Raw genomic sequence first — 27934 nt, forward strand, 5'->3', positions numbered from 1 at the left:
TGTGGCCTTTAACAGAATTGAACCGAAAGGAAAATGGGGACAAAGCTGGGGCACAACCAATAATTGGCTTTCCCTCCACCCACTGTTGGTTTCTCTTCCTTCTGCCCCATCAGTGCCCGTTTGGGCACACCCACCACTGGCATAGAGCTTTTTTGTTGTTGTTAAGGAGGCTGTGGCAATAGGCTAATAGGTGATGGTCCCTTTAAGAGGAATAAATACTCTCCTCTTCCCCCTCCCGCCCTGAGAGTGGTTACTATGGTAACTGTCCGGGATTAAGACGCTGCAACCGCTGCTGCTGCTGCTGTTGCTACTTAAATCTCTCTGCAGAGAGTTTCTGCTGGAGGCTAGAAATTCTCTGTCCTTTTGCTTGTGTGAGTAAGCGATGGACACCAACAGCCCCATCCAAGTCTGAGGGAGGTACTTTTGAGCAGCCCCAGACTGAAGAATTTTTGCGTCTTCCAAATATGTGGACTGCAATTCATTTTTTAAATAAAATCCTTTTTTAAAATAGTTTTTTTATATAAAAAAGCTTTTTTTTTTAATTAAAAAAATGCCATTACTAAGGGACTAGATCCAGCGTGCTTCCAGAAGGGAGCTTGATGTTGGAGAAGGTTTGCTCAGTTGCTGTAAACGGGTCACGAGCACAACAGGTGTGTAGGGGTGTGTGTGTCTGTGGGTTTAAACTGGATTTTCCCAGGAAAGATAAATCTGAAGGGAGTGGGATATGGACTGGCTATTTTGCGTGTGGATGCTGCAAATAATAATAATAATAATAATAATTAATAATAATAATAATATCATGAGGACACTGTTCACACAATAAGCTCTCATCTTGAGGCACCTCTATATGGTCAACTGTGTTCTATGCTGCCAAAAAAGCCACAGAGTAACAATTGGGGGGGACGGACACAAAAACACCTGTGTTGTGGCATGAGTGAACTCAACTGGAGAGGCTTTGACTCCTTTCCAAAAAGCCATTTCCCTATTAAACAGAAGCCTGCTTAACCACATTGCATATGTGTGTTCATTATTATTTTTCCCACTAAAATGAACACACTTTATGTTCATTACTTAAACATGAAATGGACTTATACAAAATTAAAAGGGCAGGAGCCTTGTCTGGTTTGGCAAAAAACGATGATTTTCGCCTCCTTCCTTGAATTCCGGTAGCAATCCTATGTGAAGATTTATGACTTCAGTTATTGTCTGAATTAAAACAAGGAAATCCTATAGTAAGTGGCTGACAGGCCCTCTATTCTTAGAGTTCTGTTTTCCCCTTCCTTAATTTTTTTTTATTGCCCTTGATACCTCTTCTGATAACCCTCTTCCCATGTAAACCACCTTGTAGAGTGGTAGGGACAGCTGGATAATAGCCTCTGTCTCTTGACTTACACTATTGTTTTAAGATACAGATAGGTAGCCGTGTTGGTCTGCCATAGTCAAAACAAAAAAAAAATTTCCCCTTCCAGTAGCACCTTAAAGACCAACTAAGTTAGTTCTTGGTATGAGCTTTCGTGTGCATGCACACTTCTTCAGATACTTCTTGGTATCTGAAGAAGTGTGCATGCACACGAAAGCTCATACCAAGAACTAACTTAGTTGGTCTTTAAGGTGCTACTGGAAGAAAAAAAAAAATTTTTTTTGTATTGTTTTAAGATTATGTGTTAAACTCTTGTTTCCTAGTGCAGTGATGTTCTATCCCATGATAAGGCAATGCTTCCTGTCAGGGAACTGCCATCTAAAGCGCCGGGGGCGCAAAGGCTCACTGAGGTTGAGAGAGGAGTAGCAGCGGAAGAGGGAACCAGTAGAGGGCGAGCAAGAACTCCAAGGGAAAGTGAGTCGGAGGGATGGCTCAGAGACGCTTCCAGCGAAAACAGTGGGGAGGTCTCAGGACCTCCTATAGGGACACCCACACCTCGCCGGAAACTGTCACGCCGAGAGGCCAGACGACGTGTTTCCGTTAAAGAGCTTTTATGTTGGAAACGATTCCGAAAGCAGCCACTTTCGGATACTACTAGTGATTGACGCAGCCATGCTGGAGGGGCTCCGTCACAGGCAGAGGTTTGAAAACCTGATCAAACTCTGAGGGACTTGCATTTTACGCACAAGCAGCTCATCGTCCCATCACACTTCCCTTTGTGTTGGCCAGGAATAGGCAAACTCCAGATGTTTTGAGACTATAATTCCCATCATCCCTGACCACTAGTCCTATTAGCTAGGGGTGATGGGAGTTGTAGTCCCAAAACATCTGGAGGGCCGAGTTTGCCTATGCCTGGTGTTTGCTGATGGCAAGCTGTGCTTCAACTTCCTTGTTCACCAGGTGCTTAAGAGTGTGATTGTTTTGTTGGACTCAGGTAGAGGAAGGTGTCATCAGGCATGTTTATCAACAGAATATATATATATATCCCCCCTCTCTCCCTTTACAGGATCTGTAAAGTTTGAAAAGTGAAGGAGGCAAGATATCTAGGGAGTCCTGATTTTGGTACAATTCAGCTGCGATGGGTAAAGAAAAGAAGAGAGACAGTAAGAAAGGAGAAAAGTCTTTGCCTCCTCCTCCCGCACACGAGCCCTCAGTAGAACCTGCTACTTCTGTACAGAACATCCCACCGGCTTTAAATCAAGTGGATGAACAGGCAGCAGCCCAAACAGTTCCCCAAGAAGAGGTGAAAGAAGCAGTGGCCCTTCCACCCCCAGAACCCATTGAGTATGAGGAGCCGATTCTGACTCAGCTCATCGTTGAAAGGTAAACTAGAAGGATTGGGGTGGGTGGTGGAGGACTTAGACTATGTATGTGTGGCTGGTAAAGGTAAAGGTAAAGGGACCCCTGACCATTAGGTCCAGTCATGGACGACTCTGGGGTTGCGGTGCTCATCTCGCTTTACTGGCCGAGGGAGATGGTGTACAGCTTCCGGGTCATGTGGCTGGCATGACTAAGCCACTTCTGGCGAACCAGAGCAGCGCACGGAAACGCCGTTTACCTTCCTAGGATTGGTACCTATTTATCTACTTGCATTTTGTGCTTTCAAACTGCTAGGTTGGCAGGAGCAGGGACCAAGCAACGGGAGCTCACCCCGTCGTGGGGATTCGAACCACCAACCTTCTTATCGGCAAGCCCTAGGTTCTGTAACTTAACCCACAGTGCCACCCGCATGCCTGTGTGGCTGGTACCTAAGGTTAATAACAGGCTTAAATTTATCAAGTTCATGGCAAAGGCATACATTTAAAGAACTCTCATACTACTTTAATAGCTCCTTCAAAGCATCCTGGGAAATATAGCTCTATGAGGGGTGTCCTAACAACACTTTGCACCCTTAGCAAACTACATTTCCCAGGATTCTTTGGTGGGGGTATGACTGTTAAAGTAGTACTTTGTACTTTATACGACTGTTAAAGTTGTATAAAGATGGTTTACATGGCATTGAAGATGCGATCTTGCAATTTACTAGCTAATTAGAGGCTGTGTCCTCTTCTTTCTGGCAATGTAAACAGAGCAAGGTAATTATAATATAATAATTATAATACAGTGGTACCTCAGGTTACATACGCGTCAGGTTACAGACTCTGCTAAGCCAGAAATAGGGCTTCTGGTTAAGAACTTTGCTTCAGGATGAGAACAGAACTCGTGCTCCGGCGGCACGGCAGCAGCAGGAGGCCCCATTAGCTAAAGTGGTGCTTCAGGTTAAGAACAGTTTCAGGTTAAGAACGGACCTCCGGAACGAATTAAGTACTTAACCCGAGGTACCACTGTATATGTATTTTTAGTTTATTTGCTAATATATCCCCTACTTTAGGGTTGCCATATTTCAAAAAGTAAAAAACAAGGACACCACATTTCAGAAATTCCCCCCAGACGTCAATTCTGCCTTGGAAATCCCAGATGCATGGCAAACCCTACCCTACTTTAATCCAAGGGCTCAGGGCAATTTGTAAATTTCAGACAAATATAAAATGATCGTGTCCACTTTCAGGTTGGGAATCTATTTAATTAGATGACTGTGCTGGTTTCTGAGTGAGAGTTGTTATATTTTTTCCTTACCTTAATGCCCTAAGGAAATATTTTTTATCCCTGCAACTGTTGGGGGTTCCATTTTGCAACCTTACACCTCCAAGACTTCAGTGATATTAGAATGAATAATTAGTACCAAGTTTTATCTTTGAATCTGGAAATGTTAAAATAAATTACTCATTCTCTGTTTTTGCTCCATTTTTTCCCTTTATTGGGGAAGCAGGGAGAGTGGGCTGGCCTTCTGCAGAATACCACAACTTGTTGCAGAAGTTTCTCAACCCCCAAAGAGTAAAAAAAAACCCCACTGTTTAAAGGGGTTGTGTGTGTTTGTGTGTGTGTGTGTAAGTAACTGCATTTAGACGAAAACTTTACTAGTTACACGTTCTTCACCACTGATGTACCCTGGTGAGAAAATTTGTTTTAAAATTTGATATAGATTAATGCTTCTATTTCATGCTCGAAATTATTTTGTCTGCTCATGATATGGATTTATTCAATACCAGTTAATTTTAATCTTAAGTATTTCCCCCCCTTGTAGCTACGAAGGAGAAAAAATCTGTGGGTTATATGAGGGAGAAGGAACAGCTCGTTTTCAAGGAGGCAATGTATACAAGGTGAGTACTTTTGATGGTGGGCTCTGTATGTAATTTTTTTTAGGGGGGGGGAGGTTGAGTGTCAGGGAACTGCCATCGGAAGGACAGGTGGTGGAAGGGCTCACAGAGGCTAGGAGAGACTTAGCAGCCGAAGAGGGAACCAGCAGGGGGAGAGAAGGAGCTCCGAGGGAAAGTGAGTCGGAGGGATGGCTCAGAGACACTTCCAGCGAAAACAGTGGGGAGGTTTCAGGACCTCCTATAGGGACACCCACCCCTCGCCGGAAACTGTCGCGCCGAGAGTCCAGAAGATGCGTTTCCGTTAAGGAGCTCTTATGTTGGAAGAGATTCCGTAAACGCCCACTGTCGGATTCTGCCAGCGATTCAGGGAGCCATGCTTAAGGGGCTCCGTTATACACAGAGGTTTGCTAACCTGGCCAAACTCTGAGGGACTAAGCTTTTACGCACAAGCAGCTCATCATCCCATCACATTGAGCTAGGCTCAGATTATTGCTTTTACTACTCCGTGGCTGTAGTGGTGTAATTACCAAGAAGCTGCTAGTGTTAGACTCTAGATTTAAGTTGCCCCTCAGGCAGCAATTGTGAGTTAAGGTCATGTTCACACCATACCTTTAAAGAACTCTTATGCTATTTTAACACTCACATCTTCCTCCAAAGAATCCTGGGAACTCTAGTTTGTTAAGAGTCTCCAAACAATCCTCAGCACTAAAAAACTACAGTTCCCAGGATTCTTTGTAGGAAGGCAAGTGTTAAAATAGTATTTCTATACCGCCTTCCATCTGAGGATCACAGAGCTGTTTACAATATAATACAATCTCTCTCCAGGGTTTCAGACAGGACTGTTTCTCAGCTCCCCCTGCCCCGGAAATTCTCTTTCAGGTGCTTAGATATCCCTATTTTCCTACTGTTTTGTTGTTTGGAAGTTGACAAAACACAGCTATATAAATCACCACAAATTGCTATAATTCTTAGCTAAATCTTTTAAGCTTTTATGGTGTTTTATTTCTCTGGATACGTATTTTAAGTACACTTAAATAGAATATTGATTGTTAACCCCAGATTGATTGTTTTTATTGTTTATGTAGAGAATTATGCAGAAATTCTGGTTTAAATATGCTGGCCGTTGGCTGTAATAAACACTGACTGACTGACTGACTGACTGACTGATTGAAATCTGTGTTTCATTTTGAAGGGCATGTTTTCTGAAGGCCTCATGCATGGACAAGGAACATACACATGGGCTGATGGAGTGAAGTATGAGGTAAAGTGTCGTGTTAAATGGAGCATCATTGCAACTACCTTGATGGCCCTTAACTTGCAAGTACATGTCTCAGAATCTGGGCAGAAGGATAATTTCCATATGCGTATATTAAATCTTATGTCTGTGCTTGTTTGTAGTGATAAACCGAGAACCTGGGCTTAATAAACCATACTTTTCAATATTTTTATGAAAGGGTATAATGCATAAATTTCCAGGTAAAACAAGAGATCTCTTGTTCTAGCTGTGAATCTCTTTTGTCCCTCCCCTCACCCCTCTCTCTAGGGAAACTTTGTGAAGAACCTACAAATGCATCATGGCAGTTACACCTGGCCGGATGGCAGCGTCTATGACGGAGAGGTAAAGAGCAGGATCAGGCATGGCTTTGGCATGTACAAGTGTGGCACCTACCCTGTTTCGTACATCGGCCAGTGGGTCGAAGGCAAAAGGCATGGCAAGGTAAGTAAAGCACCATGGCTGAAGCATCGCCTGGATTGCTGGGGCAATCTGGGGCAGGAAGATCTTGCCTGTCCTGTGCTCAGAGCTGCTACCAAGTCTAGACACAGATTTAAGATTTGCAGAGTTGCGTGAAAGGGGAGAGACTCCATCAGGCAAGGCCTCCTTCCACCTGTCTTGCCTCACCCTCTAGTCTCTGCTTCTCAATTTGTATTGTATTATTTTATGTACTGTGTCTTACCATTGTTTTATTGATTATAGTTTAGAAATTATTTATTATAACTGCTGAGTGGATTTCTGTTTAACTTTTATATGTTGTTATTATTATTATTATTATTATTATTATTTAATACTATTCTAGTGATTGTTGAATATTACTTTTTTGATATAGGTTACCTATTTTAAAGTTATGTTTTATTATCACATTTTTGTATTGCATTAGATTGTTATAAGATGTCCATTTTTTGTTTCTTCAGCTTGTAAACCGCCTTGAGTATTGTAAGATAGAAAGACGGTATACAAATTAAAAATGATGATGAAAAGGTGACTGATAGCAGTCCTCCTTTCACTCTTTGTGAGCTTTCTACTTTGTGATTGGTGTCATAGTTAAAAAGCAAACAAAACCGGGTCAGATCCAGACTTGAGGGGGGTCTTGGCCTCTTCTAGGCGCCCTGTTAGGGAGACTTACCTTTTAATTATGGTAGGTTAATTATGGTAATTATGGCAGCCGAGCTCCAATGAATGTGTGCCAGGTGTAAGGAAGCAAGATGGCATGGTTTCCATTCTGACCCGTGTCAGTCAAATGTAGCGCAATCTCCATTCTGCTGCATGTTGTCTTTAGACAAAAAAATGACATTATTCTTTTTGCTGTCCAGTGTGGCTGAATTTTACATAATTAATACGCTTCCACCCCCATTCCATTCATTTCAGTGCAAAGGAAATGCAAATACGGAAAGGGTAATCAGTTACATATTGTCCGTAGACAACAACAATGGTCAGTACTAATCATATTTGCAGGACTGATTTCCATTCCAACATGCTTCCTTCCAACACCACTACCTCACAAGCTGGTTTTGAAATTGGGTAAATCTAACTGTTTTGGTTTCTCGGTTTTTCCCAGCCTTTGGTTCTTCCACATTAGTTTTCAGTCCTCCTGAAAAATCATGACCATTTTAATGCTGTTTTCTCCTAACCTGCACTTTTTTGTATGCATTTTTTTCCTGACAGTATAATGAGCTTTTGGGTGTCATTTTCATGGATTTATAATGCACACTTTACCTTAGTACATGCAAATGCTTAGGCACTGGTTGATTAATGCGCTTGTATGATGTGCTTTCAGGGCACCATTTATTACAACAAGGAAGGTTCTTCCTGGTATGAAGGTGACTTCGTATACAATGTAAAAAGTGGATGGGGAATAAGATGGTAAGTTTTAGAACCTTTCTGATTCAGCAGGACACATATCTGCAGGAAACTCACATTTTCATTTATTACATGTGCATCAAGGAAGCCAAGGTACCCCCTGTTGGTTTTCCCCGTTGTGTCCTCATAACAGTCCTGTGAGGTAGGCTAAATTGAGAGATTGAGGACCAAACCACTTATTAACATGATTGCATGTTCAAAACAATATACAGTGGTACCTCGGGTTACAGACGCTTCAGGTTACAGACTCCGCTAACCCAGAAATAGTACCTCGGGTTAAGAACTTTGCTTCAGGATGACAACAGAAACCACGCAGTAGTGGTGCGACAGCAGTGGGAGGCCCCATTAGCTAAAGTGGTACCTCAGGTTAAGAACAGTTTCAGGTTAAGAATGGACCTCCAGAATGAATTAAGTTCTTAACCAGAGGTACCACTGTATTTACGATGGGCCACACATTTATTTTAACAGAAACCAGCCATATTGGCCCTTCCAACTGGATTTTGTTTGTTTGTTTAACGTAGAATGATGACCAGTCTTAAACACACCACCAAGGCAACTTGTGATTTGGCCTAAGATTTGCCAAAAGCGAGCTCTTTGGCTGAGCAGAATTCCAAGCTGAGCTTATCAGTCACTATCCCACAATTACCTATTAAGTATCCTAAACATGAATCAAATTGAAATGCGCTAACTGTCAAATATGGTGTTATGCGTTTGGTTGGGGTATCATAAATACTATGGGTAGCCAAGGACTAATGAAAAAATAATTCTGGAGACCTCTCTCCCACCTTTGGAATGTAAAACCCATCAGAGTTTGGGAAGGTGGCAATGTTGGGAAGCTTTTCATTTTATATGCACTTTTAAAAAAAATAATGCAAATACTGTAGCAGCTACTGATTGAGGGGAGCAGTAATTATCGGGATTGAAGCAGGTGAGGAGGGAGTATTTAACCTTTTCTTCCTTGCTGCAATGACAATTACTCCTCCAAGGTTGCTGTTTGCATTGGTAGTGAATCTAGTGACCTTCCAAGGTAGACTTCCTATAAACATGGAGGTTCCATTCAGCTTTTATGGGTAATATACTTCTCCTCCACTGTAATTTTCTATTTCCCCCTTTTAAAGCCATCTGCTAGTATCTGCATCACATCTTGGGGAAATGACTTCACATCATCCAGAAATGACTTTATGAAATGTCAGTCTATTTTGAAACAATATTCGTTGGGATTGCCACTCTGCTTTCCTTGTGCGTTTGTTTCCTTCCTAGTTATAAATCTGGAAATATCTATGAAGGCCAGTGGGAGAGGGACATGCGTCATGGAGAAGGGCGGATGAGGTGGCTCGCGACGAATCAGGAATATACCGGGCAGTGGGTTAATGGCATACAGGTAGGGCTGAACTACTTGGATGTTAAAGTGGTACAGGTTATTTTTTGTGTGTGGAATTGTGGGAAGGAATGTGGAAATAACTAAATTAATGGTTCTTATTACCCTGAGTAGTACCAAGTTAAAAACCAAAGAGGAATGTAAATGGGTAAAATTGATGGTAATTGCAGCCAGACAGGTTATAGCGAGTAATTGGAAAAATGCAGAAGAGTTAGGGGTGAACCAATGGAGGAAAAAACTGAATAATATTATAATTTTAGAATACCTAACTGTGAAGATACACAGAATGAAAGGGTTTAAGGTCAGTGAGAAAGAGGAGGATTGGTTTGAGAAGATATTGAATTATTTGGGTAGGTTTGAACAATTTGGGGCATTAAAATGTTAAAAGTTAAATAAACCTTGTGGAGGGAGGAGTGTTACGGTATATAGGGTGATTTGAATATGTTATTATTGAATATTATTGAATATGTATATTATTGAATATGTATACCCAATGTATCAGCCGTCCGGGGGGGGTTTCACTGTTTGTGTTTTGGTGGTTGGTAAAAAGTAAAATATTTTTAAAAGTGGTACAGATAGGACTCAAGTAAACATTAGATTGTGTGACTTGGAGCCACATCAGGGTTTTGTTTTTAAATCCTCTCCATGGGAGGGCAATTTCCATTAGCCTGCAGCGTGGAGGGGTAAGAGATCCACCTCTTTCTTCTGCACCCAGTTACCTCCTGAAGCAGCAATTGGCAATAGAAGTAAAGCTCTCATTAACATATTTGTGAAAGCTACTCGTTACACAGATGATCGCCAAGGCTAATAATTTCGCAAGGATCATAGGCTGTCAAAATAGGACTACCTTGTTAAATTGCACCCCACTTTTAGACGTGTAACTCATGCATGGTCCATATATTAGGGTTTCCAAAACTTGGGTCTTCAGCTGTTTTTGGACTACAGTTCCCATCATCCCTGACCACTGGTTCTGCTAGCTGGAAATGATGGGAGTTGTAGTTCAAAAACAGCTGGAGACCCGGGTTTGGAAAACCCTGGTCTGTATGGAGAGCAGCCATCTTTCTTAAGTGGAATTTTACAGAAACCAGGAATGCTCCTAACTGACACACTCTAAATCAGTGATAGAGAACTTCTGGCTTTCCTGATATTCTTTGACCCCAGCTCCAATCATCCATGGACCATTGGCCATGTTGGCTTGGGCTGATGGGATTTGGAGTCCAGCGGCATCTTGACGCTCCTCATCTAGCTTCTACCATATTCTCTGGTTAAGTTGGGAATTCTTGGGAAGCTGGGACCAAAGGCTTCAACCAAAGGCTTTCTTGAAGCAATGTTGCAATGCAACAGACAATCTGTTCCACAGTGCTCCTTGGTGTTGTTCACCTAATTCACCTAAGCATTGGCTCCCAGTACATTTCCGAGCACAATTCAAAGTGTTGGTGCTGACCTTTAAAGCCCTAAACAGCCTCGGTCCAGTATACCTGAAGGAGCCTCTCCATCCCCATCGTTCAGCCTGGACACTGAGATCCAGCGCCGAGGGCCTTCTGGCGGTTCCCTCATTGAGAGAAGTGAGGCTACAGGGAACCAGACAGAGGGCCTTCTCGGTAGTGGCGCCTGCCCTGTGGAACGCCCTCCCATCAGATGTCAAAGAGATAAACAACTACCTAACATTCAGAAGGCAGCCCTGTTCAGGGAAGTTTTTAATATTTAACACTGTACTGTTTTTAACACTTGATTGGGAGCCGCCCAGAGTGGCTGGGGAAACTCAGCCAGATGGGCGGGGTATAAATAAATTATTATTATTGTTGTTGTTATTATTATTATTATTATTATTATTATTATTATTATTATTATTATTCTAGTGCACTCGCTGAGAGTTGGTTTTTTAAAAATCTTTTTCAGCACGGCTATGGTACCCACACTTGGTATCTGAAGAGAATACCCGGATCACAGTACCCCCTAAGGAATGAATACGTGGGAGACTTCGTCAATGGGGACCGCCATGGACACGGGAAGTTCTTCTTTGCCAGTGGAGCAATGTATGATGGGCAGTGGGTTCACAATAAGAAGCAAGGCATGGTAAGATTTGGGGTATGGAGAGCTCAGAAACATGGCATGAAACCTCAGCCTCCTCACTGGAACTGTAAAACAAGTGTTGCTGCAGAATAAAGGGTTAAATAGAGCATTGGCAAAGCCTCTATATCTATCCATCAATAGCTAGTTCTCAGCATTCTGTTGCACTGCAGTGTGGCCCATAGAATCCTGTCTACAATGATGCTAACTGGTGTGTAGTTGGCCTGTTTTTATCTCTGCCATTGGGGACATAAATTTCCCTTTCCCCCCCCTTCAGGGTAAGCTTGTGTTCAAGAATGGCCGTGTCTATGAAGGCGAATTTATCGATGACCATATGGCCGAATATCCATCTTTTCAAATTGACATCATGAATAACCAAGATCTGAGTGGCATCCGGACGACGAGTCCCTTTGGCACTGGTGAGGAGCCTGAAGTGTGGTGGAAAATAATTTGGGTGTGTAGCACCTTGGACCCTCCAAGAAGTTGCTGAACTACAGCTCTCCACAGCGCCAGTAAGCATGGCCAACGGCCATGAATGATGGGAGCAGCAGTTCAGCAACATCTAGAAGACTAAAGGCCCCTCGCACCTGGACTAAAGTGAGGGCAGCTGGAGTTAAAATGCATTTAAAAAATGTATTTTATGAGAGTGAATATGTTTAGAAATGCACATTTTTGTGAGGATTTCAGTATCGTATGTGTGGAGTAGAATTATGGCGGACACCAGTGTCGTGTGGTGAATTTTTTCTTAGCGGAACAGTTAGGAACAGAGGCGCCAGCTTACGAAGGCAATTACGGGGGGTGTTGCAGGCATGAGCCTCGCACCTCCCTCCCTAAGCCAGACAGAAGCTTCCCGGGCTTTGGGAAGGAGATGCTAGGGGAACATTTAGGGGGCTGGCCTTGTCCCCCTAGTCCACTGACCACATGCCACTGGTGAACACAGGCAACACAACGTCAACTCGAGAAAGGTTAATAGCGCAATCCTTTTTCTTTCTTTTCAAACTCATTTTTATTTGATTTTTCAAATATAAATTTACAACAAAACCAATCACAAATCCATACAAAGAGATTTCTCTGAATCTCAAGACTCCATCCCCTCCATGGGTCCTAATTTCAACGCTTTCAACTGCATATCAATCCGTTCTCCACATTTTTGTCCATCTCGTTTATCCATAGTGTTTGTTACTTTACAAGCGAGATTAAAATCCTGCTCATGTTTCCATTTGCTTACAATGGTCTCTTAAATAAATTGCAACCCCCATTCTTTTTTAAAGTTCTTGTCCTCTTGGTTCTGAGCTTCCCAGTTAGTTTTGCCCTTTCAGCATAGTTCATCAACTTGGTTTGTCATTCTTCCCTGGTCGAGATTGTTTCTTCTTTCCATCTCTGGGCTAATAACATCCATATGGCCATTGTCGCATACATAAATAGTATTTTCTGATCCTTTGGAATCTCGGTACCTATAATTCCTAATAAAAAAGCTTCTGGTTTTCAAAGGAACGTTGTTTTAAACATTTTCCCCCCAGTTCATTATATATCATATCCCAAAAGGTTTTTATTACCTTACACGACCCCCAGATATGATAAAAGGTACATTCTTTATCTTTACATTTCCAGCAGGAATTTGTAATACATTTTTGAATAGCGCAATCCTAACCATGCCTGCTCCGTCCTGTTGAATTCAATAGGTCTTGCTCCCAGGTAAATGAGGTTAAGATTGCAGCTTGGTTAATCCATTAGGTGTCCACTGGGGTCCTCAGGTCTGCTTGTGCCGATGTTGCTCTTTAAATTTTTGTAACAAATAATTATCAGTTTGATTTCTTTCCTCCCACCGCCTGCCCTGTTGCGAAGAGAGTATCAAAGTTGTTGATGGCCCAGATAGTACAGCTGCACTGGGAACGAATATAGAAATAGATATATCAACTTTGTTGGCTATATTTCCAGAAGAAAACAGGGAAGAAGAAATCAAACAGGTAAAATGGCTTACATTTATGTTTGTTTTTTTAAAAAAATGATTTTTAATTTCAAGGAACAAAACATACCCGTACAAGAAAAATACAGCTTGGTAGTTGTACAGAAAAGAAAGAAAAATAGAGGCTGATGGTTTTAGTTTGTAGACCTACCAAAAAAGGCACTGAAATGAAAGTGTCTCTCCATAAGGTTCCATGAGTTGATGGAGGGTGAAAACCATATTTGATTGCCTTAACAAAATCAGTAATATGATACCAGATTGTACAGCACAGGCATGTCCAACTAGTCGATCATGATCTACTGGTTGATTGCAGGATGTCCATGGTTGATCGTGTGATCCTTAGCGACCCCCCCCCCAAAAAAAGCTCCACAACTTTGCCTGTCAATGACAATGGGTCTATCACAGGTGGCATTATTATACTGTGAGTAGATTGCAGTCTTTTGGGAATTGGACGTGCCTGGTTTAGAAGGTGTGAGTCTTCCCTTCATGCAGTGTTGGAAATGTAAACCTTCAATCTCTCTGTCAGTCTCTTAATATCTGGGCAGGATTCACCCACCAGCCCTGTTGGTGGAAGTCCTACACAAGGACCTCTGCTTGTGCAATATGGCTTTCCCTCAACTCTCCCCCAACACCCCTTAAAATTATCTCTGCATGGGGTCAGGAAATTGCCCAGAACAGCACACTGGAGTCTGGCAGACTGAAATGCTTGAGCTGATGGAACATTCAATGTAGCACATCATTGAAATCCTCCTTTAGTCTTAATTATTGCTACTGATCATAGAGTTTTCAAGGTAGAATACAAAAGGGACAATAATGATAGTAAGATAATACACAGACACAATTAATGTGTAGAAAAACCCTTTCCCCAAAGAGCTTCATTAATAAGTCAGAATGGCAAATATTAATAAATATGAGGTATTTAAATACAAAAATATTTTATTATACATATCTAGCTTATTTAATACGACAAAATACTTTTTTATTACCAATTTTCTATAGAAAACTATATATATTTGTCTCCAGACAGAGTTTGCTGTACTGAGATATATCTCGGAACTGAGGCGAATCTACACCTTCTACAGCAGCTTAGGATATGACCATTCTCTTGATAACACTTTCCTGATGACGAAGCTTCAGTTCTGGCGATTTCTAAAGGACTGCAGATTCCACCACTGCAACCTTACGCTTGCCGACATGGATAGGATCCTGAATGGTTTGCATTCCTAATAGAATAGACTGTCCATGTTATTTTAGTAGTGGCAGAGCAGCAACCAATAAGCATGGGTAAATACAGTAGCCCATTTACAACTTAATGAAGCCAACGCCTTACGTTGAAGTTCAATGATTGGCCCAGTTCGCATGTGTCACTAAATCATGGTGTGGCGGTAAATGGAAGAGCCTCCCCAAGTTTAAGCAAAGCCTTAGGTTTGCGTGTGTACACACACACACACACACACACACAGTCACCCCACATGTCCCAATCAGGGGGTTGGATCCTGCCTGTCATTGGCTCTGGCTTCACCTGCTGTTGGTCTCCCTTTCTTCTGCCCTCCCAGTCCCAATGGGCACAAGCCACCACCACGTGGGGTGAGCCTCATATTATGACTTTACTTTTGGTACAGTTCTCTTGCTATTCTTCAGTTAGTGTAGCTGGTAATCCAAACTGGATGGAAGGGATATAACTGTTTTATGTGCATGACATAAGCTAGTATTCAGAATGTCTTACCTTAAAATAATTATACAGTGGTACCTCGGGTTAAGTACTTAATTCATTCCGGAGGTCTGTTCTTAACCTGAAACTGTTCTTAACCTGAAGCACCACTTTAGCTGATGGGGCCTTCAGCTGCTGCCGCGCCGCCGGAGCACGATTTCTGTTCTCATTCTGAAGCAAAGTTCTTAACCTAAAGCACTATTTCTGGGTTAGCGGAGTCTGCAACCTGAAGCGTATGTAACCTGAAGCGTATGTAACCCAAGGTACCATTGTAATTAATTACACAAAACTTAAAATACACACCAAGATTTTCAATTAAAGTCAGGAATGAAAACAAGTTGACCTAAAAAAACAACCACTCAAGTTAGAACTCTACCTTTGCATTGCTCGCTGTATACAGTACAGTGTTTCTGTTTGTTTTTCAGATAAAACATTACTTGAAGAGATTCACTCTCCATATGAGACTTTGCTACTCCGGATGTTTTTGACATATCTCATCTATTTGTCCTTCCACATCTATCATAAGGAGTTTGAGTAAGTGGCTTGTCCATCAGCTAAGGTAGCGCTGAACCTGAGAATAGTTTGCTGAAAAGTCACCAGTTTAAAATCTCAACACAATAATAATAATAATAAATTTTATTTATATCCCGCCCTCCCCAGCCTTAGCCAGGCTCAGGGCGGCTAACAACAATAAAACAGTACAAAAGTATAGCATAAACAACACTCTAAAATCATTCATTATAAAATTAATTAATTCAAGCCACTGGCAGCCATTGGGTCAGAGCTCCGCGAAGATTGCTGAGGGAGGGAGTCAGGCTGTGCCCTTGCCAAAGGCCTGGTGGAACAGCTCTGTCTTGCAGGCCCTGCGGAAAGATGTCAAGTCCCGCAGGGCCCTAGTCTCTTGTGACAGAGTGTTCCATCGGATCGGAGCCACAGCCGAAAAAGCCCTGGCTCTCGTTGAGGCCAGCCTAACTTCTCTGTGGCCTGGGACCTTCAAGATGTTTTCATTTGAAGACCGTAAATTTCTCTGTGGGGCATACCAGGAGAGGCGGTCCCGTAGGTACGAGGGTCCTAGGCCGTATAAGGCACCTCCAGGCTGTTAGTAGGTTGCTGGAGGGATTCAAGTGTATATTGGGTAATTAGAATTGTGCCATTAAAGTAGATTAAAGTGCTGTGTTGCCCTAGGTCAAAAAAATCCATTTCTGAAAAATAGACTTCTAGAATTTTGGAAAGTGACAGGTAATTGCCTTGAAAAGTGTTGATTGAGCAAATGATTAATGGGAAGATGTACAAACACTCCACAAGCAAATCAGGATTAATGCTGGTCATGGAACCTCCCTGCAAACAAATTGGAATGAATGTTCAATTCAGTTTTTAAAATGATTTATTTGATTCTTCCAACATATAACATGTACACACAGAGACACACAAAATAATATATATAATAAAGTAAAACGGGCACAAGGTTTGAAGCATAAAGACTCTTTTGAAACTGACTGGTATGGCTTTATTATATATGTTCTTAGAATGAAGACAAAGAACATTATAAAACCTTTTGCTTAATGTAAACTGTTGATTGCCTTCTGTATAAACGGTTGCACCAGATAGGAACTTAGAACGTTTTTTGGATGTTCCTTCAGATGCAATGCCCAACTCCCATCTTCTGGATTAGGGAGGGATAGTTTCTAAAAAAATATTGTTTTTGGATCCATAAATAGTCAACATAGTTTTAAAAAAACAAAACAAAAATAACCAAACCAATTAGCTGATGAAAAACTGCAGCCCTACAACACATAACTCTAAAATGCAATCTCTTCTGAATTTCTGAAACCTGTTTCCTCCGCATATCGCAGTAGTGACTGCTATATTGAATTTCTGTTTTAACTCCAGCAATACGAGTCCCCGCCTCTTCAAGTGCTTCTGCAAGTTGATGGTCAAGAATATCTGTCCTAACGCCTGCCAAATAAAAGGTAGGCTATGCATTTTGGTTTGGTTTGGTTTCCTACATTTCCCCAGATTTCATTTACGCACAGATGTTTGGGCCTTTTTCATCCTCTGGCTCCCCCCTGCCCCCCATTTGTCTCTGCAGGCATCTTGTTCAGCGACCGGCAACAAACAGTCTATGCAATCAACTACATTGACAAGTGTTGGGAGATATTCAGGGCCTTTTGTCGACCAAATCCCGTTGCTCCGTACGAACCGACCATGAAGATGAGGCACTTCCTCTGGATGCTAAAAGTAATCACCATCTCAAGGATTTCATAGAATCATAGAATCATAGAGTTGGAAGAGACCACAAGGGCCATCGAGTCCAACCCCCTGCCAAGCACTATTTCGGGTCTTGTTAGCGACGGATGTTATCTGTCAGTGTTGGTTCATCTCAGGTTCTTATTTTTCCTGTCATCCATTCTCTGCATTTCCACATCAGTTTGTCATTTTGTTATTTTTTTTAAAAAAGCCCACATGAAAAATTATCAATATTTTAGCACAAATTTCTCATACTATACAATTGCATAGAATTTTTTCAGTTTTTGTATGCAATGGCGGCCTAATATACACATTTTCACAAGGCATGTTTAACCTAATATTGGCATGTTTTCACAAATATATGCCTTCGTGTTTACAGCTTATTGTAGCTTTTGCATTTTTAATACATTTTGGCCCATGTATCATTTGGGAGAACACGAACTAGGTAGCAGCACATGCCAAATTGATAAATTTGGATAGCACTAACCATTTTGTTGTTGTTGCTTCATTCTCCAGGATTTAAGACTCGTAAGCAAGCAGTTAACCGCTACCAAAATTGTGAATATACTGGCCAAAGACAGCCCTTGTGTGCGTGATGGAGATGACACTAACTTAGAACATGAGGTATATATATTTTGGGAAAGCGTGGGGAAATATGGTCTGGGTGTAAATTTCTGCAGCTATACTGAAAAGAGCCAACCCACTTCAGCAGCTGGTTGGGGCTTGGACTGTCCTTCGCCCAGAAGGAACTTTGTTTAAGAACAAAAGCTTTTGCTAGTTAATCAATATGATGAGTCATATAAGATTTTAACGTAGAGCTGAGCCACTCCAAGTGAGACTTTGGGCGAATGAAATTAAACTGCCCCATGTGCTTTTTCCTGCCGTCTCTTCCATGATCCGGCCAGCAACAATTGCCCACCAGGCGTCATTCCCCATTCTACCACTAAGATCCAGAAGCATGGTCCTCACTCTGATTTGGCGTCGTTATGATGCCATGTCATCATGTGGTGCTGCCATGATGAGGCAATCAGAGTGAGGGCCATGTTTCCTGCGTTGTCTCGAGAGCTTTGCAAGGAAACAGCGTACCTGTCAGCAACCAGATAGCCCATGGGTAGGCAAACTAAGGCCCAGGGTGCGATTTTCCTCCCGAGTTCTTGCACACTTGCCTGTTCATGCTTAGCCATGGTTTGGCCATACATTTAAAGCACTTTAAACATACATTTTGGCCATACATTTAATACCACTTTAAACAGCCTTGGCTTTCCTCAAAGTAATCGGGGGGCTGTAGTTTGTTAATGGTGCTAAGACATGGGTAGGCAAACTGAGGCACAGGGGCCAGATCCAGACCAATCACCTCTAAATCCGGCCCACGGATGGTCCGGGAATCGGTGTGTTTTTACATGAGCAGAATGTGTCCCTTTATTTAAAATGCACCTCTGGGTTATTTGTGGGGCCTGCCTGGTGTTTTTACATGAGTAGATAGAATGTGTGCTTTTATTTAAAATGCATCTCTGGGTTATTTGTGGGGCATAGGAATTCGTTCCTCCCCCCCCAAAAAAATATAGTCCCCCCCCCAAGGTCTGAGGGACAGTGGACCAGGCCCCTGCTGAAAAAATTGCTGACCCCTGAGATTGCTTTCAGATCCTTGCCCCTAAAGCTGCCCTCACTGTATTTCACATCCTGCAAACAGTATTGCAGGATTGGGGGCTCTGTCCTACTCTGACACAAACTAGCCCCCCTCCCCAATTAATTGGTAGAACTGACAACAAGCAATAACTCAGTGATGTGAGACCTCTTGCAGGTCCATAACTGGAACCCACAGTGAAGTAATCTCAGACTCCAGATTGGCTCCACTCATCCAGGCTTCTCATTGGACCCTCCCAGGTTGGAAAGGGCTATGAAGAATTTCCTGGTCATACCGCATCCCTGAGCAACAATGATTGTCCTACCTCTGGTGTGTTTTGGCGCGTTCCTCAGCGCTGACTTCTGGTTCGAACGCCTAACACAATTGCTGACATGGCTCCTCTCTGACAGCTGCTTACAGCTCAGCCCTTCCACAGATCCCTAGTTAGGACCCCTCCAGGAATATTTTACCACATGTTCTTGGTGGATTAGAAGTGGATTTATTCTGATTTAGTTTGTTCTGCAGCACTTCTCCAGTGCAGCCAAATTGTTGTTGTCTGGAGGGGCTGTAGTGCAACAGAAGAAGGACAAAAATAAACCAGAACATTTGTGGTCTAAAAAGTAAGTGGATTTCAGCAGGAAAGACATGCACTGGTTGGAAAAGAAGCAACATGTCCATCCCAGAACGTTCGCAGGTACAAACGGTACTGAAAGTGGGCATGACTCGTTAATCATAAGAAATGTGCAATAAAAAGATGCCTGGAGGACCCTTTGATCTTGTCGATTAGACGTGACTTGTACTCTTCTTCCTTTGTTGTGCTACAGCTTGTTTTCCTGGAGTTTTTCGAAGCTCTGCTGGACTGTGCCCTGTTGTACGTCACCGATGAGATGCTGAAACAGCAAGCAGAAGAATCCAGTCGTTCAACAAGTTCCTTCAGAACCGATGAGTTCATAGACCCAGCTGCTGGGCCTCCTTTGGCTCAGGACTTGTCCTCTGGTCAGGTTAGTTCTCCGAGCGTAAACATTGACTCTCTTCGCTACAGGTAAGGGATGAGTTAAATGCAGCAGCAGCCTTTCACGAGGTTTGCTGGCCTCCCAAATTGAGTTTGGGCACTTTCTGGAACGGAAGCCAGACATCAAGCAAACTTAGGATCTTCAAAGAGGGGGCAGGTTTGACAGGGTACATTGGCCCCTTACAACCGTCAGGAACAACGCCTCCACGCCTTCCACATCAGGAGGATTTGGGGCATCACATGGCCAGACAGAATTCCCAACAACAGTGTGTTCTCTCAAGTCCACATTCCCAGCAAATTTGCACTCCTGTCTTAGTGACGTCTATGCCAGTTTGCTCATGTCCACAGAATGGAAGATGGTAGGATCCCTAGGGACGTGCTCTACGGGGAGCTGGCTTCTGAAACCAGCCCAATCGGCAGGCCTGCTCTGCATTACAAAGATGTCTGCAAACACGACACGAAGGCTGGCAACGTCAACTCCGCCATGTGGGAATCCCTCGCGGACGACCGCAGTGCCTGGAGATAGGCAGTCAAGTCATGCATACATAGCAGTGACGAAAGGAGAAACGACCACTGGGAAGACCGCAGAGAGAAGAAACGCCATGGTGCATCTGCAGCAACGCAGCTGGACACCGTCACCTGCCCCAGCTGCAACAAAACATGTCTCTCCTGTATCGGTCTTCACGGCCACAGCAGGCGCTGCAGCCACCCAACAGCTTGTCCTCAACCCCAAGGCGCATTATTCCATTGTCTCCTGAGACAGACAGAGGCCAACAACAACAGGCCCCTTATGTGAATTCTACCACTCAACATCTTCTGGGAACGAAAAGGAGTTTAAGGCTGTATTCATGGACGCAATCTTGTTTTGACTTCTCTGGGCCTTAGGGTTAGAAGTTGCTGGCAGCTCAGGGGTAGGGTTAACCCTGAGCTAGATTAACCAGTGGTCTGCCTTTGGGGGTAAGGGGGTGTCCTATGTTCCTCTGGTAGAAAGTCTCCTGGGGGCCAAAGCACTAGCAGTTCTGAGGAACTATGATATCAATAAACACCAAATGGCGCTGACTGCTGCCATGGAGAACGGGGGGCAGGGGAACTGGTCACACAAGGACAGTGCAAGTTTCCTCTGCCACCAGGACACAAGGACTCATGGAACAAACCCATTGTGGGGGCAAAGGATAGGCAACATCACAAGGGTCCTAATTTTTAAAAGGTGACTGTTAACTCAGTGATAGGACACAGGATTTTTTTTGTAGAATGTCACAGGTTCAGTTTTTAAAAAATCAGATGACGGGAAATACTTCTGCCTGAAAACCTGGAAGCTCAGTCGGTAGAGCATGAGGCTCTTAACCTCAAGGCTGTGGGTTCGAGCTCCACGTTGGGCCAAAGATTCCTTCATTGCAGGGGGGTTGGACTAAATGACCCTCATGGTCCCAGCTCTGTAATTCTATTATAATTTTAGGCAATACTGGGCTTCATGGACAAAGGCCACATCAGCATCATTCATTTAAAGCACATTTAAAGCTCATGGGTTCTGCTGGGAACTATAGTTCAACCCTCACAGAGCCACAGTCCACAACACACTTCTCAAACTACAGTTGCCATAATTCTTTGGGGGAAGCCGTGTGCTTTAAAAGTATGGTGTGGATGTGACCACGCTCAGAAGTGAAGTTCTGGTGCTAGATCTAGTCACATCAAAGAAGCGTTTCAGTTAAACGCGTTGTAAACTTTGTAGGAGAAATCGGTTTGGCAAAAATGGAGCTCCACTGTGTTAGAAGAAGAAGAAGAAGAGTTTGGATTTGATATCCCGCTTTATCACTACCCTAAGGAGTCTCAAAGTGGCTAACAATCTCTTTTCCCTTCCTCCCCCACAACAAACACTCTGTGAGGTGAGTGGGGCTGAGAGACTTCAAAGAAGTGTGACTAGCCCAAGGTCACCCAGCAGCTGCATGTGGAGGAGCAGGGAAGTGAACCCAGTTCACCAGATTACGAGTCTACCGCTCTTAACCACTACACCACACTGGCTCTCTGCATAAACAAAACATATAAAGCGCTTTTTCTTTGCCAGTGTGGCTGAGTCCTTGATCTAGACCTATGTGTTTGCATATCTGTAAAGCACAATACCGCTAACTGGAGTTCAGAGGGGTGTTTTCTTTTGTGTGTGTGTGCGTGTGTGTGCGCGTGCGCAAGTGTCATTTATCCCCCCCCCATATAGCACCTCCAACTAACTACAGTATTGCTCTTATTTTCTTCTGTTCTTTTAAAATTATCAGTCCGTTCAAACCAGAAGTCTAAGCAGTGGTGAAACAAGCACTGAGACCACAGAAACCCAGCATGTCAAGGCTTCCACAAGCAAGATTGTGCATTTTGTGGATGTTGGCAAGGGAAAGAAGTCTGAGGTCAGTGGGGTGAGGAAGCATAATGGCTGTTTCGAGGTCCCAGGTCCAGGAAGGACTTGGAGAGATTCTTGCTTGAAATCGCAGAGAGCTGCTGTCTGACTTAGTACAAAGCCACTTTCCGTGTTCCCTGGAAAGGGCCTTTTCAGTGGTTGCCCCCTAACTCTGCAACTCTCTTCCTTGGAAGGCCCGCCTACACTCCTCTCCTTAGTTTCCCGAAAGATGATGAAGATGGTTATTTCGGAGGTTCTGGGGCATTGTGGCAGTTGAATTGCCCGTCATTCTCTGCCACTGCTATCTGTTTATTATGTTGCTACCGCTGCTTCCTTTCTCATAGGTTGTCTGATGTGATCATGTGATGGAAGCAGGGGGTCACCAACCGTTTGAGGCGACTGCGCACGTTTGGAACGCTATTGGCGCCAGTCGCAAAATGGCCGCCGGGGTTGCGTGGCATAACACAAAAACGGCTACTACACCCAAAAGAGCAGAAAAAGAAACAGGGGCACAACATGGTGGGGGCACACCCTCCTATTATACCCCCCTTTCAAGCTGGGGAGGCACTTATAGCAGACTTCACAGTCCTCAGCCATAGAGAGAAGCACTCTTCACTCTTTTTTCTGTTCAGAGTAGATGTGAGGGCAAATGTTCAGACCTGGCACCCAGTGAAATGTAGGCATGTGGAAGAGGCCATTTTCAATGTAGGCCGAGCTAGTGCAAACAGGTATCGAGCAGGAAGAATGGGGTAATGTAGATTTTTGAGGGGATATTTACTGAGGCTTTCTGTGGGTGGCATAGGAAGTCCTGGCAGTTAGGCCTGGACATTGGGGCACTGAGTTGGGGCATTGAGATTTGGTTCCCAGTCAATGTTAGTTTACCTCTTATCCCCTCCACTTGGGCACACGACCAAAGCATCTTCCAGACAGAATCTTGCTGTAGGTATACCTGCATGACCTCAGTGTGGCAGCACCTATACTTTGGAACTCCCTGCCTCTTGACATCAGGCAGAGGCACCTTTGCTGTAATCTTTTCAGTGCCTGCTTAAAACATTATTCTTTAGGCAAGCCTATTCAGACAGGTAGAAGCTACATGCATTTCATTTCAATTTTGTGAAACAAATAAATGGAAGAGTAAAGAACATTGACTCAGTTCTCTTGAGTCTTTGCCATGAACTCATTTTTGAACAACCTCACCTGGGCATATATTTATTTTTGCTTTATGTTTTATCTTAGTTACGGTACCAGATTTTGAAAATAACACGATCTCCTAACTCAACAACTCATTTTTTTATTATCTTTTTTCTCATTACCACAGAAAGGAAAAGGCAAGAATGGAGGAAAAGAAGGCAAAGGATCCCGGCACGGTTCAAAATCTCCCAGTAAAGAAAAAAGTCTCTCTCCTCAGGGTGGGTCCTTGGACATTTCGGTCCTTCCAATCTGAGCCTTGTTGTACAGGATCTTCTTTTGCTCTGAGGGAAAAACTGGCGTTGAAATTAATGTGGTTCAACTAGGCCTTTGGCAGTTTAACATCCTGTAATGTTTTAAATGTGTTTGTGGGACAGGGGTGTCTGTGTGTGTTATTGGCTCATGTAGTTTTTTGTTTGTTTGTTCCTGTTATTGCATTTTTTCATCTTGCATCTTTATGTTGAGATCCCTGCTGAGTTCTACGGGTGATGAATAAACCAAACATTTTGGTGCAGTTTCGACACCAGCGTTTAAAGTCAGTGCAGTTTAGGAAGGCTCAGCCCACCACCACCTTGATTCAAAAGGGCACCCGGTTGTAGTCGACAAAAACTCGCTCCTTTATCTCAAGAACTATAGTGCAAAATTTGGTTGTGGTAACTTAAGAGGTGTCCGAAATGCGTAGAGAACAGGCAAAGAGACAAATGACTTTCCAAGATATATAGCAGATGCTTTTCTTCCTTTCAGCCATGAGTTTGAATGTCACCTTCTCTGCTATCGTGGAAGAGAAAGAAGAAAGTGTAGCTCAGTCTCTATCAAGCATGGAAGCAGGTCAAGAGTCAATTCTTAGCGCTCCCATGAAGGAATTAGCAGGTGAGAAAACTAGAACTTTTTAGATAGCAAGCTATCAGGTATGGGTCATCTTTTTATCAATGTAAAGAATCATTTTTGCATTTTTGGAGTTGCTGTTATTAATATATGTGTGTTTGTGTTTGGCGCGCGCGCGCGCGCGCGCACGCACACACACACAATTTCATAACCCAGAATGCAGTTTCCAAAAAACTTTGTTAGGATTTATTTTGTTTGCTTTCACGTTTAACCACTGGGCAAGGTAAAGATGTTGCCCTTTTAGTATATCTCTTTGTTTTCCTATATTCTGGGTGTTTTGTTTCTTTACTTCTGGATTGTGTTGGCATCATAGCTGTCAACTTCAGATTTGAAAATAAGGGATCGGCCGCCTCAAAAATAAGGTATCAGCAGCCTCAAAAATAAGGGATCAGCAGCCTCACCTGTCCGGGGACAGTCTACGGGATATCTAAGAATCCGGGATAGAAGTGGGAAGCGGCAGGAAACGGCGCTGGAATAAGGGAATTTCCCACCAAAAAAGGGAAGGTTGACAGCTATGGTTGGCATCCACAATAAGTTGGCCTTTATTTATTTGAAAAGCATTCCCTTCTCTATCTAATCTAACTAGAGGTGCTGCTTTTTGGAAGGGTCACCCTGAGCTGCAGATTGTGCAGTATTTGAGTACACATTCCTGTAAGATTTCCTGCTGTCACAAGAGGGCAGTAAAAGAACACCAGACCAGAACACAATAATTTGCACCTTCCTTTTTTGAAGACTTTCACAACGGGACAAGTTGCTCCGACCCTACAGCTAAGTCCCAAACGAAGCGTGCTTGAATTTTGCAGTGGATTGCAAGCCATAAGCCAACAGTATTGCACAAATGGAGAACCTTTGGCCCAGGGTCTAAATACAGCCCTCTATGCATCTCTGTCTGCCCGCCAGGACTCTCCCCGGGGGCATGCACCTCATGAGATACACCCCTCACTAACCCTGCTTTGCACTCTCCTTTAAAGAAAAAGAAAATGTTACTGATTTTTCAAAATAGCAAAATAACAATCCCCACAACCAACATCCCACCACCATTCAAATGAAGGTTCCTTAGAAGAAAGCATTGTTGCAAAATGTCAGGTCTGTGTTTCCTCCTTGGGTGCTTTTGTCTGGTTCGAATGGATCCCTGGACTCTGATAATGCTGCTCGCTTGCCTGGGCGGAGGACGGAAAGGAACTAGCTTACCGTGCAAAAGGTGAAATTCACATTTGTTGCTCAGCCCACTTTTAATTCTGGCCCTGCCTACTCCGTCTCCACTGCCCCACCTTCCTCCACCCCTGGATCCACATAGGATCTTCTGCATCCTAAGCATGTGCTCTGCTATGAAGCTATGATAGTCTTTCCCCTACAACAGGGGTTGGTCAAAGGGGGTGCTCTGCTGCAGAAGCTCCCATCGTTCTCAGCCAGCACAGCCAATAGCCAGGGATTGATGGCAGTTGTAGGCATCACACATAACTGGAGGGCGCTTCGTTGGCCGTCCCCTGCCCTACAACTAAAACTCCATTTTATTTCCCATCCTCTCACTCCGCCGTCTTGCAGATAACCTCGAAAGTGCAAAGAACGAGCAAAAAGACAAACTTGGTTTATGGATGAGCCAGATATACATCTTTTTTGTCAACAAATTCTTTGCCGGCTACAAACACTTGGAAGTCGTGAAAGAAACCATTATAGACAACAGGATTCGGCACGCTGAATTCCTTGTACTGAAGAAAATCCAAGAAGCTGAAGAAGAAGCAAAGTGAGTTTTCAGCTTTTGCTTGTGGGTCATGGTTTCTAACCTGCTCCCAGATTTGGCAGGAGCCTTGCCACATGCGTTCATAGAATCATAAGAGTTGGAAGGGTCCATAAGGGTCATCTAGTCCAACCCCCTGCAATGCAGGAATCTCTTGCCTAATGTGGGGCTCAAACCAACGAGCCTGATATTAAGAGCCTCACGCTCTACCGACTGAGTTATCCCATCATAAAACAGGGTGCTTTGCTAGATGGCCCGGCTGTTTTCATTGGAGACATGCTGGCAATACCTGGCCTTCATTGCTATAGTCTGCCAGATTGAGATTACATGTTCACATGTAAGGCTAAACTGTGCCTTAGCATTAGAAGTAGCTGTAGTGAGCCTTGATTTTTAATGAAATATATCTATGGAGCTAACGAAGCAAAGTGAACAGGGTATCTGGAAAAATGAGAAACTTGAGAGAAAGAACATACTCATCCATGCCACTTCCAAGTTTGAGCCTTAGGCTCAAAATGCTCAAATCAAGAAGACAATGGCAAGTACCACTGGTCATCTTTAATTTTCTTCACTAGGGGATAATTTACTTCCTTTGCTTAGGCTAATATGATTAAGCAAAGATCAAGATTGAATATATTTTTTTAACTGCCGCTATTTCTGTATTGTCTCTGTTATACCCAATTGCAATTCAATATATTTCTGTTGTGTTTTATGATTTTCCTGATATTGTAAGTGAACCGGAACTGGTCTGTGACCATCATAATAAAAATTAATTAAATTAATTAATTAAAAATGATTAAGCAAAGTTTGCATCTGAACATGAAGCTGGCTGTTTCGATAAGGAATGGCTTCTTGATGTCGTCCTGACATTTGTATGGGTGCCATTTATGGATTTGTTGTTTCGTGGCTCACGTGTTCTGAACTGTGTTACGACTTTTTGGTTTAAGAGACTCTGATCTCCCAACTTTTCTGTCCCACCCCACTCTGGCCACAGGCTTAATGCTATGAGGGAGGCAGAGGAAGCCAGAAAGCTAGAAGAAGCTGCAGCAGAAAAGGCAGCTCAGGAGCTGGAGGAAAGTTTGTGCAGAGAGCTGGAGGAAGCATCGATACAGCTGCAGTCTTCGCCAAAGGAAGAATCCCCTGTTTCACCACAGGCGCCACCAAGCACCAAGACTACTGGAGGTGGGAAGAAGAAGAAAAAGGCATAAAATGAGCAGCTGTACAATATCAGATTATTGTACCGAGGCATGCGGAATCCAAACATTGCAATTCATGTTAGCTTTGGATTACAGGGGTAATAAATATCGGAGCAATAAAAATGAATAACTTTGTGAAGAAAACCGCACACGAATAATTCCAGATGCTGCCAGGTTTGTCAAAGAACTTTCAAACACAACTGCTATAAGCCTTTCTTTCATTTGGTTGCAGTACTGTGCAGTTCCATGAGACTATAAGTCAAGAGGACTTGCTTGCAAGTAGACAGGCATAGGATTGCAAGTATCCAAACCACTGGTGCCCGGGTAGGGTCACCTAGGAAAAAATATAAGAAAGAAACGGGATTTCCATTTATTTCCAAGTGAAATGTGCAGGGGTAAGATCAAACTTTAAATATCTCACACCCTTCCATTTTTTAGAAAAAAGTTCAACACTGATAAAATAGAGATGCTTCTTCTAGCTCCGATTCAAGAATGGGATGTTTACGATGCTTTCTGTAACTTCGGTTGAACCAATGTATATAGATTAAAATAAAATAAAGGGTACATGTTGTTATTTCGCACAAATTGGCTATCCTGAAGATGTGTTTCCATATTAAAAAAAAAGGTATAGAAGACAAGGACCTAGAGATAAGAGACAGAAGCAGGGCTTGCAGAATGGTAATCTGGGAAGAAACACCTTTGCAGCAAAACTTGTTCACTATCTGGCATGTCTGTTGCACAAACTGCCCCTTTGGTGTAGGATTACAAAGCAGTAAGGGATCAGTA

The 27934-nt window shown here is 43.1% G+C and overlaps 1 protein-coding gene across 5 annotated transcripts; it reads left to right on the plus strand.

The window, feature by feature from the left end:
- RSPH10B (radial spoke head 10 homolog B) lies at positions 1-27733 on the plus strand. Of its 5 annotated transcripts, none has more exons than XM_081889111.1 (22): positions 1-650; positions 2427-2743; positions 4545-4620; positions 5810-5878; positions 6161-6334; positions 7262-7288; positions 7671-7756; positions 9014-9134; positions 11031-11207; positions 11479-11620; positions 13047-13168; positions 14191-14380; positions 15304-15412; positions 16769-16848; positions 16968-17116; positions 17642-17749; positions 19574-19750; positions 22029-22154; positions 23463-23553; positions 24077-24202; positions 25763-25961; positions 26947-27733. In XM_081889111.1, the coding sequence occupies exons 2-22, from the start codon at positions 2499-2501 to the stop codon at positions 27158-27160; spliced, it is 2808 nt and encodes a 935-aa protein (XP_081745237.1). In that variant the 5' UTR covers positions 1-650; positions 2427-2498; the 3' UTR covers positions 27161-27733. The 5 variants fall into 5 exon arrangements, with proteins under 5 accessions (XP_081745237.1, XP_081745238.1, XP_081745239.1 ...); XM_081889112.1 differs by having other exon boundaries at positions 1-611; XM_081889113.1 differs by having other exon boundaries at positions 1-371.
- Positions 27734-27934: the final 201 nt, after the last annotated feature.

Source organism: Podarcis melisellensis, assembly GCF_964234715.1.
Source record: "Podarcis melisellensis genome assembly, chromosome: 14".
Lineage (NCBI taxonomy): Eukaryota > Metazoa > Chordata > Lepidosauria > Squamata > Lacertidae > Podarcis > Podarcis melisellensis.

Coding starts and splice junctions, on each gene's coding strand:
- RSPH10B (XM_081889111.1), top strand. CDS start 2,499: ATGGGTAAAGAAAAGAAGAGAGACAGTAAGAAAGGAGAAAAGTCTTTG. Junction 11,208..11,478: donor ACAATAAGAAGCAAGGCATG/GTAAGATTTGGG, acceptor CCCCCCCTTCAG/GGTAAGCTTGTGTTCAAGAA. Junction 14,381..15,303: donor CATGGATAGGATCCTGAATG/GTTTGCATTCCT, acceptor TTTGTTTTTCAG/ATAAAACATTACTTGAAGAG.